The sequence below is a fragment of the Apteryx mantelli genome, chromosome 3 (assembly GCF_036417845.1).
Source record: "Apteryx mantelli isolate bAptMan1 chromosome 3, bAptMan1.hap1, whole genome shotgun sequence".
NCBI lineage: Eukaryota > Metazoa > Chordata > Aves > Apterygiformes > Apterygidae > Apteryx > Apteryx mantelli.
The window spans coordinates 59,016,702-59,028,912 of record NC_089980.1 but is presented as its reverse complement, the minus strand read 5'-3'; the positions used below and the strand labels follow the sequence as shown (position 1 = coordinate 59,028,912).

The following is a 12,211-nucleotide window of genomic DNA, read 5'->3' as shown; positions in this document are numbered from 1 at the left end:
GTCTACAGAAGAATAGACTTTCTCCTAATTATCTATAATTTGCCTGGCATATGAGGATTCGTATGTGGCCTTAATTCTTAAGTTACTAGTGCTTTCAGCACATCCTCACTAACATTCTTTTTGCCACTAAAAACTGGAAGAATTCATAGAAGATGAGTAATCTGACTTACATGTGCATTTGCACTTAGATGTGAATATTTTCTCATTCAGTTGAACAAGATACCTGAAGTTCTTTGGTTTTAGCTTAACGTATATACATCTAAATGTCTTAATTAAAACTACTCTTCTGGTTTCTTGAATCTAATAAAAAGTGCCTGGTAATTCAGGACCTCAAAGGGTGCTTGTGACCCAGAGAACCCAGAAGCTAATACCTAAATCAGTAGCTCACCTGATTTGCTGTTGCCATTGCTAGAACGTTTCAGTGACTGTTCCTTAAACTGCAACGTACTGACAAAATTGTACTGTAAAGAAAATATATGAAATTAGTGAAAATATATGAAATTAGTGAAGTACTAATGAAAATTTTTATGTATCTGTTATATATTGGGTGTCATAAAGTAAAATAGATCTGAATTCATCTTGGTTAAAGCAAATAGTTGGAGAGCACTTCAGTTGGCTGGTTTTATGCCTTCAATGATGAATTCTGTCTTCTGTGTACAAACCTATGGTAGACAAACATATCATGTGATTCATTCCACCCCCAACATCTGTGTTGTCTGTAGGACAGTTCCACTTTCTTTACTTCAGACATTTTTTTTTCTCTAAAGTCCAGTGAGAAACTGGATTCTTGAATGTGGAGAAATGGGAACTTATCACTGCACTACCTGCACTGTTAGTTTTTTATCTCAGCCCTTAGATAACTGCCAGAACTCACTTAAAACTAAGAGTTTAGCTGATGATGCTACAAAGCTTTATACCTGTTTTTCTAGTATTTTAGAATACTTCAATAATCCTTACCTGCTGTTTTTTATGAGAATTTAATATGAATAGTTCTGCTTCCATTGTAATAAAATAACTTTTTTCAGAAAAGTTTTTACCTGCTTTTAGTATGAACTTTATTTGTGTTTGTTTCAGAGTCCATTACCATGGATAAAAGGCTTGAAGTGGGGAGAATATGTTGGTTCCCCAAGTGCTCCAGATCCCGTTGTTTGCTTTAGCCAACCACATGGAGAAAGATTTGGCTCTCTGCAGGCCTTGCCAACCAAGGCAATCTGTGGTTTGTCCCGCAAGTTTTGCCTTTTGATGGTATATAGCAAGGAGCAAGGTATGAGCACCTTGGCTTTGTATTCCCCACAAAAATTAGCCATAAAAAATGTAAATCTAATGCTACTGCTTTTCTCCAGCGGACTTCCCAGATTTATTCTGTTTAGCCAACAATTGTGAACAACTTTTACGTGTGTTATCTTTCCTGGATGAGTGGCTTCAACTTTTGATTTTTTTCAAGACTACCTAGAGGCATCCAGTAATTAAGCTGGTATTTTTCTTTAAAATGACTTGCACTGCCAGCAGATTCAGTCTAGAAAGAACAAAAATAGGTGAAAAGAGTGCTGCAGCAGAAAGAAATAAAGGAGCAGTTCCTAGAGACATAGTGAGAAAAGCTATCAGTAAAAATTGGAGGCAAAGGATCTTCTGCTTTCAGAAACTCCTTGGAGGGATTCTCTAAGGTACAAACAGGTTTTCATACTTTTTTCTTCTCTTTAAAACAAGTGCTACTGAAGGTCTTAAAACTAAGTGTTCCATTGAAGGCTCACATTTAGTCCTCAAAAATAAGTAACATTCTCCTTCAGAAGTTATGAATAATCACCTCCCTAGATGGTGGAAAGTTGTCAACCTCTTCCCCTTTTTTCCTCTCCCTCGAGATGCAACATTTTTGTCCATGTTTCAAATTATGTAAACATTCAATGGTCTCTAAAACCCTATCTCTGAAAACTGTGCTCATTTTTGGTACCCTACAGGTGAAACCATAGCCTAACAGAAAATGTCACTTTGAATTCTTGGTTGTTGTATCCTAGCTTGTAGTAAAACATAAACCCTGGATTTTTATTATTGACTGTCAGTGATCAACCTTTTGGTTGCATATGTGACAATTTTTTTGCTTTCCCTCAGGTGTGAGAAGCATGCACAGCACTGATATTCAGTGGTCAGCTATCTTGAGCTGGGGATATGCTGATAACATTTTAAGACTGAAGAGCAAGCAAAGTGAGCCTCCAGTAAATTTCATACAGAGCTCGCAGTTCCATCAGGTAAGAAACTTAGTCTTTTGGGTTTCAATTTAATATTGCTAGTTTAATCATGTGGTGAATTGATTTGGTAGTAATAATTTTTGTTTTCATTCTTGCAAAGCCTGTGGCAAACGAATCTTATTTGGGGGGATGAGTGTCCAAAGACGACTTCAGATTTAGAGCACTGGATAGCTTGATATTCTGTTTTAGTCTCCTTCTTTGGAATGTGTCCATCATAGCTCCAGTATATCTTCCTCTGGGATATGTTATTGTGCTAAACAAAGGTCCCTTTTGAATGCTTTTTTTGGTAGCTTTTCCCTCCTATGAAAAACTGGCGTGAACTTATAAAAATTAAGCTCTAGGCCAAGAAGAATGAAAACAGGGAAAAATTATAGATGCTTTGTTAGATGCAGAGCTCTGCTACAGGTTAGGCTTCCTCAGAGAGATTGCTTAAACTGCTAGAGAACCATCTGTCTTTATGTTCAAGTGGCTGGTGAGGTCTCTACTGAAAAGTTTCTGGCTTGTGGTGTGGCTGTAGGGTTAGATTTAGAAGTCTACAGTAATTCAGTCCCCTTTGGCTGTAAATCCTGGGCTGCACAGAACTTCCCTCTTTGATTCTGAAATCATAGTAAATATGACCTACAGCAGGTATATTTTAACTCTTGGATTTCTTTTTTGGCTTAGCTATTTTACATGGCTTTTCTTAGGATAATCGGTGAAAAACAACTTGACCAAATGCTGCAGCATAATGAAAACAGCAGTTAGAATATCTTGTATTTTTTCTGGCTTTGTTTTGTCTTTTCAAGGTAACAAGTTGTGCTTGGGTGCCAGACAGTTGCCAGCTTTTTACAGGTAGTAAATCTGGTGTCATCACAGCATATATGAACAGATTCACAAGCAATATGGTAAGTACCCTCAGGCAGAATTTATATTTAAGGATTGAGGTATGTTTATTACTGCTGTTTTGTTTTTAACAAGGAAAGTAAGAGAAGGTGGGAATTTGTATTCATGACTTTTCTTAAAAAGATCAAGTACTTGTTTAGTATTTATTTCTGAACGATGCTCTCTGACATTGTTAGGTCTACCTCAGCATGTATATTTGGGCAGGAGTCTTATTTTCTTGTTCGTGTACAGCTAGCATTTAGTTAACCTTCATCTGCACACAGAACTGACAACCCATACAGCTATGTGCTCAGGCTAGGGTTTGGAACTGAAGCTCACCCTGGCAAAATAAAGCTCCCTATACAAAGGGAGCTCCTTTGTACAAAGGAGACAGAGCCTTTCAAAACCTTAATTGAAACTGTGGAACACCTTTTCTCCAAGTAAGCAACACTTCAGATGCCACCTTCCAATACAGAAATTACTTCTGCTGGAGAGAGCCAGGATGAAATCTGTGATAGCATGTATATTAACCACTAGCCTTTTCACTGTATGTAACTTGTATCACTTAATACACTAGTGGAAGTTGCTGATGTACTAGTAGAAACTTCCCTGATGCTATGTGGTAATAAGCATGGTATGAAAACAAATAGAACTTGAAATTTATCTTCTGCCTCAGACTCAGAGCTTCTGTCTGAGCTTTTCCAGCACAAGCCTCTACTACTCTTCATAATTAAGTTTGTAACATTGTTGACTAGTCATTTTAGGTACGTCTACAGGATTACCCATAGCAACAACAAAAATAACTGCTTTTTCAAGTTTAGCTTGATAAAGGTACAGACACCAGCAAACACTTGTACTGTTGCCTACCCTTTAGTCACCACAGTAGGCTGAACTAGATGGAACTTTGATATGACCCACTATACCCAGTTTCCTGTTTTCAACAGTGGCAAACAGAAGATGCTTAGATGGAGAAGAGCACAAACATACAGTGATTACCTCCTTGGCTTTCTTCCAGTTTTTGGTGATCTGCTGCTCAGATTTTCTGAGCTCAGGAGCTCTGAGTTTAAAAAGTGAAGTAGGACTTGAATCCTTCAAACTTAAGTCAGTTGGCCCTTAAATTAAAATGTCTTAATTGCTCACCAGAATAGTGATCTCGTAAATAACCTGCACTGAGATTTGGATTCCAGTTAAAACTTTTTGAAGTACTAAAATAGAAATTCACTATTCTTTTTTTTCTGCAATGCTAAAAAACTCTAGTAATGTGTGCTTATAATTAAGTCTCTCGTGTTTCCTAGAAACAAGTGGGGGGTTTTTTGCTGCACAGATGTTTCTTTTTGGGACCATCTCTGCTGAACTCCTCAGCACTGACAGATTTACATGCCCCAGGTGGACTGACCTTGCTGCCAATTTTGTAGCTCCTGTTGTTGAGTCAGTTATCTGAGCCAGGGCTGTAGAGAATGTAAATGGGCTTCCTAGCATCTGTTCTGTATGCATCTAGTCAGCTGTGCAGTGACAGTGAACAGTCTGTTATAATGAAATACTTGAAACATGAACATTTTGCCCTGATTCATGTTTCTATAAATTTAACACACAGGCAAAAAACAGGTATGTTGTTAACTGGATATGAGAGTCCAAAGAGCCATGCTGTCAGAACTCAAAAAATAGCTCTATGTTGTACTTCAAATGGTCTGTTTTTCCTAGCTGTTGCTTAAGATGGCTTAAAAAAACAAATGAAGTACTGATGGTGATTTATCTTGATAAATAAGCCATACCTTCATGAAAAAATCAGCCAAGTGTTTCAGGTTTTGCCAAGTGACTTATTCCAGCTTTTACTTGCTGACTGTTAGGGTTGTCTGGTAAGCAGAAAGAGAAGCAGTTGACTGACTGCAACTGACTGTTGCAGTATTACACAGATTATATCATCTCTTTTAGCACAAAAATATGAATTTTCTATAAAGTAAGAGGAAAGTCTCTGTATATTTTTTTCACTTGTTTGTTTCTACTTTCAAGTTTATAGACCTGTTATATATATCCTGTACCCTCATACAAATATGTGGACAAGGTATTCTGCTGCATGTGAGGAAATACAGCAGAGAAATTTTTTTCTTTTACAAAGCTTATTCTAATCTCTGTACAGCAAATTTTCTGAATTAAAACATTAATATTCTGATTAAGCAGCTCTTTCAATTTAGAGCCAGTTTTCAGGAAGTCCGAATCACTTCAAATGACAGAAATTGAATACAGTGTTCAATTTGTGTTGTGTTCAATTTGCAGCTCTAATTTTTTTCTAGCAATTTCTAGATTATTGATTTCTTGCATATTTTTCCATCTTAGCACCAGCTTAAGGAATTCCCAGTAATTTATCATACATGCTGTGTATTACCTACTGAGCTGATAGGGTTTTTTTTCCCCCCCTCTACTTTTCCAAGTGCATCCTGTAGATAACTAAAACATTGAGGACTCTCATTTCTATATTGTGTGGAAACCGCACAGTCTTGCAGAAAATGATTCAGCTAATTTCAAGGTCTGTAGCTGAGACAAAGTACAGTACCTTTTCACAGGTGACACTTCAATTCATTGGACTATGTCAAAATACTTGCTTAGACTAAAGCCCTAGAAGCAAAAAATTGAACGCTAATATTAATGATATGTATGGCTTATCACATATAAAGCATTAAACATAATAAAGCATTAACAGCATTGTTAAACTGATCCCTTTAAAAGCAATGGGAGTCATCTGTGGAAATCCAAGAATGATACTTGTCCCTTTTCAGAAAGACTTTAACACTTTAGTCCTGAGTTCACATTACATCTTGATGTTTTTCAGCCTTCTGAGATAGAAATGGAGTCACAAGTCCATCTGTACGGTCACACAGCAGAGATAACAAGCTTGTTTGTGTGCAAACCATACAGTATAATGATAAGTGTCAGCAAAGATGGAACCTGCATTATTTGGGATTTGAACAGGTACAAGTGTATGCGTATAAGATTTACTATTGGTTAGCTTGTAAATACCGGTTTTCAACTGGGTATCTACCCTTTAATATTAACAGAACGCGTTCCATGTATATCTTAATGTGAAGCAAAACCTTAGTGTTTTGTTCCCACAAAGTGTACTGGAATTCTAGAATGAACATGAATAATGCTGTTATGTGAAATGTTACTTGAAATGAAGATAACTCTTAAATATGTTTTTGAAGAACCTTTTCTGTGTTTGAGTCTGAATTCTGGGCTTGTTCTGCTTTTGTTCAGGTTGTGCTACGTCCAGAGTCTGGCCGGACACAAGAGTCCTGTGACTGCAGTTTCAGCTAGTGAAACAACTGGTGATATTGCAACAGTTTGTGATTCAGGTACATTTGAGGGTCAAGAAAAGTTGTTTTGACTTGTAGACCAGATAGATCATGAGATGTGCCGTTATATTGGTAACCAAGTGTGTATTAATCATCCAAGGATCTGTAAGATCAAATAAGAGTGTGTTGGGGGGGGGGGGTTTGCAGGGAGTTGTTTTTTATACAGAAGAAGCATATGAATTTCTCCAGAAATGATTAGGCAGTGGTTTGAGTGAAGTGTAGAGGTTCAATAGCTAATGGCTTTATCCCTTTATAAAGACCTGAAATTGGAACAGATTCCTGACAGACCTAACTTAGGGTTCAAAAACTAGCTGCTTAAAGTAGATTATATGAATTCTCTCTTAGTGTTTCCCTCCTAGTACATGAAAACTAATCATTAAAAATAAATTCATATAGTATTTTGTTAAGTACGATGTCCCACAGATCTGAAGTGATACATTTTTTGAACCATTTTACGGTAGCTTGGTGTTACACATGCTGATTATGACAAAAGCAGAGAAGAGAACTGTGTACTGCAGCACATGTGACTTGGAGTCACTTTAAACCTTTTGATCCTTTGAGAAGCTGAATTTTTTAACACTTAAATTCTGTTTCATAGCCCTAACTGTGGTTTAGGTTTCTTCTAATGTTGCCGTGTTATGTTCTGTTACAGTTGGAGGGGGTAGTGACTTGAGACTTTGGACAGTTAATGGTGATCTCGTGGGACATGTACACTGCAGGGAAAGTATTTGCTCTGTTGCTTTCTCTAACCAGCCTGAAGGAATATCTGTCAATGTGATTGCAGGGGGGCTAGAAAATGGAGTTGTAAGGTAAGTGTTTGAATTTCTATATTTATTAAAACGCTTTTATAACTTGGCTCACATTTTGAGAGCGTGTAGACTCAGTCACACTGATATTTGGCTTTAAAGAAGCTGGGCAAACTGTTGTCCAGTTTCTGAACTTAGCAGTTGCTAAAATTAGTTATGTTTAACATTGAAATATTTTAAAATTAAAGGTGAAGGAAAATGGCTTTCTTTCAGGCTGTGGAGTACGTGGGACTTGAAGCCAGTGCGAGAAATAACATTTTCAAAGTCAGCCAAACCTATTGTAAGGTAAAAATATTTTAAACTTACAGTAAATGTATTTTTCTTTGAAAACAAAACTGAAAACTGGCCTTGAGTATTGAACAGGAATTTGACATGAGGACAGGGGATAAACAACCATGTCTGAAAATGGGCATGCCATCCTACTAATTAGTCATGGAAGTGAAAAGAGCACAAATGTACTGTATTTGTAATGACAGTAATAACTAGTTTCTGCTGCTAGCAGGACAAGATAAACAGATTGAAATCAGCAGGATTCCCTTGAAATAAACAATAGCTACTCTTTATTCTTAAGTTTAGTATTTTTCCCCAGGAGCTGTGTAATAATCAGGAGATAATCTTTTAACTTGAGCAGTCTCAAGTAGACATAAGAGGTTTTTCTCCCTCAGAAATAAATGAAGACAGTGCATTTCCCCTCAGCCAGTTTTTCTGAGGCTGGAGGGAAGCAGTAAAGAAAGGAGAAAATGAAATTTAAGGTAGGGTGGAAGCTGCCATTTTAGAGTGCTTGTGTAATTTTGCCCATTAGAGAGTCTGCTTGATCATTTATATAAGCAGGATTATTCTCATGTCAAAGCATCTTCAGAACACAGTCAAAGCATCCAATTCTTGATATGCCCATAGGGATATCTGTCCCTTTGTAGAGTAATCACTTCTCTTGTTGGTGAGTAATTCACCCAACAGATCACTTCTAGGAATTTTATGTTGTGACCATTGCTGAAACACCATTTAAAAAAACAAACCACTAATCATTGGCTTTTAGAAGGAAAAAGCCCTGTCTGATAGCAGTTACTGTCATTCAATTATCCCCTTTAAGAAACATATTTCACAAAGCTTGTTGATAATGATTTAGTAGCTACTGAATAATTTAAAGAAGTTTGCTTAAATGAGATGGAAAATGGATGATGATCTTAATGCTCTCTAACAATATCCATGGCATGACTGGAGAGTTTTACTGCTGTTATAGCTTAGGAAATATCCAACTGAACAAAAGTCCTATGCTGTGTCACAAAACCTGACAGATTTAGTTTCAGAAGATAGAAGGGACAGCCCAGGGAGTGAGTAGGATCAGCACAGCTGACTTTCTTTGACACTGCAAATAAATGAAAGTGCTAAACTGCATGACATGTTAAATTGCTGGACAAAACTGCAGTTCAGATTGGTTACAAGACTGATTAAGTAGGTATTGGCAAACACACTACTGCGCTAATGTACTTGCTGGGACTCCCCTACTCGAGAGCTAATTTATTGGTTGTACTCTTGTGGTGTTTAATATATTCACTACTATTTTTAAATAGCCAAATTTGATGCAAAAACAGGTTGTTTTCTTGTTTTTCAGCCTTACATTTTCCTGTGATGGTCATCACTTGTTCACAGCTAATAGTGATGGAAATGTTATAGCTTGGTGTCGCAAGGACCAGCAGCGCTTGAAGCTACCCATGTTCTATTCATTCCTTAGCAGCTATGCAGCTGGGTGATGACTATTTTTGCTGCTAACTCATTATGTCTCTGATGCACTTTAAATCCAAAATAAATTACAGAATCTCTTATTTAACTGGATTTTTGAGATAGCTTAAATGTCTTTAAAATGACTGAGTAGACTTAAAGAAATGGGGAAAAAAAAAGAAACAGCAGTCTAAGATTGTTGTAAAATTGTGTATACACATGCACAAACTTGAATATTAAGGTCAACGGGAAGCTCTGGTCATATATTCCAATACCAGCAAAGTGGCACATAAATGCTCTAACCTACAAGTCAAAATGCTGCAATATAAAATGTAATAGTATTTTTTTAATTCACTGCTTGGACACAATTTCAACAATTGAATCAATAATAGTGATTTCCCCCTCTTTTCTGATGTAAAATATCAGCAGTGTAAAGTTCTTTATGAAAATTTCAGCATATATATATCTGATTAGGTGAGTGTGGTATAGTTGGCTCTGGGATAATTGACCTGAAACTAAAAATCCAAGATGAATCAAAATTGCTTTTTTGAGAAGCAAAGGACTCAGTAGGTGCTTTTTGCACTATCTTATGGTATTGTAATGCTAAAAAATTTCTGTTACCTTTATATTTGTAATTTTTGCTGTCTTCTCTGTTGGGATAGGATAATAGTCTTTACAGCAGACAAAAACAAAATACCTGTGTCTTAGTAATGGGCAGGCATCTCATGGCATCATGAAGCAATAGTTAGATCAGGGTTTTGTGGGGGACTTTTTTGTTTTGTTTTCCCCAATGTAAAGTGTTAACTCCACAAATTTGTAACACTAGCTATTGTGATTCTGTGGCGGGATATACATATAGCTTATCTTCAGAGCTCTAAAGAAACGTATTAAGGAAGGTACAGGTGTGTTCCCATTCCAGTGTCATTGAAGTTAAATACACTGTAAAATGTTTGAACCTAACTGCCTGAATAATCAATGTTCATAGGCATCAGATGATTTGGAAGAGTTTACACAGATACATTGTGCAAATATGCTATTTATTCCTAGGTGCTATTTTTTTGAGAGGAAAAAAAATAAGCCTCCATTGTGAAAGGCTTAAAATTTGAAGTCTTAGGCCAGATCAAAAATTAACATTTCAATTGATGGATTTTTAAGGCCTGTAAACCTGATTCACACTGTACCTGCTAGTCATCTGAAAGGTAAAACAAGAATGCTACTTAAGCTTGGTGTAGTTACATTTTTCTTTTAAATTGTTTTGCCTTTTCATCGCTTACATATTCCACTATTGCCATACAGATGAACTGCTATATCTTATGTTTAAGGTTCATCTGCCCTGAAAACACTGTAACTGAGAATGTCAAGTTGTGATGAAGAAAATGTGTACACAAGAGATCTGTACACTTTGAAAATTCCAAACAGTCTTTACAGAAATTCTTGCAACTTCCAGATTTGAAGAACTTTTCTAACTAGAAAAACTTGATCTAGAAAAGTCTTGTAGTCTGTGACAAAGACTGATCTTTGGTTTAATTAAGCAAGTGGCTGCATACTGTATGAATTGAATTTTAAATTGCATATATTATAGCACCATTGTATGGGATGGCTTTAATCATGTTTTTCATTATCCAAATGTTAATGTAAGGTCAAGCACAGACTTGAAAAGTTTTTTGGCTCATGCTGAAGTGATGTGCATTATTTAAAAGAAATAAAACACAAATCTTGTGGTTTGGGGGTGCTTTTGTGCTCCCTGGTCTGGGGTGTTGCTCGTAAAGGCTTATTTTTATAAAGCAGAATTCCACTTGTTAAAAATCAATATGCAAAATTGCTGGCCTTGTAAAGAGTGCAATATTATATTTTTATGTAAAAGTAAAAATGATTTTTTTTGAAGCAGGGAATATTTATTCAGCTTAATAACATGTTCTGGAACTATTAACAACTTCAGTAGTATATGTGCATGTCATAATGAAATTCCCTGTAAATGTCACATTCCACACTGTCTTTGTATATATTGTCACATTGTTGGGTAATAAACAGATCTTTGTATCAAATTGCTTATGAGATGGTTACAACCATGTCTCTGACTTAGTTTCTCCTCTGTTCTGTTAGTGATCTTTTGCTCACTTTGATCCAGTTTTGTTTTTGCTGGCTTTCATGTCTTTCATCTTCAAGACTTTTTTTAAAGTGGGGAGGTTCTGCTTATGGACTACATTATGTGGCTCTCAAACTGGATAAGAGGGGTATGAGATTGGAAGTGGGAACCCCGAGGAATATTCTACATTGTATGTGCACATGTCCCTCCTTCCCATGGGATACAAGGCTGTAATTCAGGCAAAGTGATGGCTGTCCAGGCAGACACACCCACACATGCACATCCTGCCTCATTCTGCCTGGAAACCTAGCTTAGCCAAGGAAATGTGGAAAAACAGTTCCTCTATGGATTTGCTGAGGAAAGGAGGATCCATGCAAGGAAGGAATGGAAAGGTGCTGGCAGAAACAGGAGCACAGGATCTCTGGGAGAATTCTGGTGGAGGATGCAAGGATCTTCCTGTTGGAAGCCAAAGTTTGGGAGAGGGTCATATGACAGAGCCAGGGCTGATAGCACTTGCAGATTTTGTGGTGAACCCAGGTCATTATGCTCTGAGGGTGAGATGTGTGATGAGGGGAGGAAGGCCAGATACCACTTGGGGGGAGAGAAGAGAGGAGTTCTCCTAAGTTACAAGAAAAAGGAATCCTGATTTAAAGTTTGAGACCTACTCCTGTAGGTAAACCCATGAAACAAAAGCAATGTCTAATATGGAAGTGGAGGTCATTTCCATATGCTGCTACTCTATCACAATAATAGAAAACAAATGCTATTTAAAAGCTGCTGCTTGCCTTGAAAAATAGCCATTAGAATATATTAAGCACCTAGAGGTACAGACAGCATTTTCTTCAATATTGTAGAATGTTACAAATTGCTGACATACCAGCAAGGAGCACCTTACTGTAAGGTATGTGATAGAGATTTCCTTGCCTTTTGCTGTTCTGGAGTGGGGTGAGAAGGCCATTGGTTCTGCATCTGGATTTCTGTAATAGGCTATGCTGTGTACTTCACAGTTCTCAGTCCTCCCTTTCACAAGTGATCCACCTCAATTGTACATAACTGTGATTACTCTTGCACTCTCCTGGGCTACCTGACACAAAGTAGGCGAAAACACTAGCCTGTTCAGTTTCCAATTTGCAAACTAGTGTTCCT

The 12,211-nt window shown here is 37.1% G+C and overlaps 1 protein-coding gene across 4 annotated transcripts in view; it reads left to right on the top strand.

Annotated features, from left to right (window-relative positions):
* LYST (lysosomal trafficking regulator) overlaps window positions 1-11,024 on the top strand; it is an 89,926-nt gene extending 78,902 nt beyond the window's left edge. For 3 of the 4 annotated variants that reach the window (XM_067293492.1, XM_067293494.1, XM_067293491.1), the window contains 8 exons: window positions 1,075-1,264; window positions 2,107-2,243; window positions 3,029-3,127; window positions 5,932-6,071; window positions 6,357-6,454; window positions 7,107-7,263; window positions 7,474-7,545; window positions 8,873-11,024. In XM_067293492.1, coding sequence (XP_067149593.1) covers window positions 1,075-1,264; window positions 2,107-2,243; window positions 3,029-3,127; window positions 5,932-6,071; window positions 6,357-6,454; window positions 7,107-7,263; window positions 7,474-7,545; window positions 8,873-9,011 — 1,032 coding nt within the window. In that variant the 3' untranslated portion in view covers window positions 9,012-11,024. Of the gene's footprint in view, window positions 1-1,074; window positions 1,265-2,106; window positions 2,244-3,028; window positions 3,128-5,931; window positions 6,072-6,356; window positions 6,455-7,106; window positions 7,264-7,448; window positions 7,546-8,872 lie in introns of those variants that run through there. The other variant, XM_067293493.1, reaches the window with a different exon arrangement.
* Window positions 11,025-12,211: the final 1,187 nt, after the last annotated feature.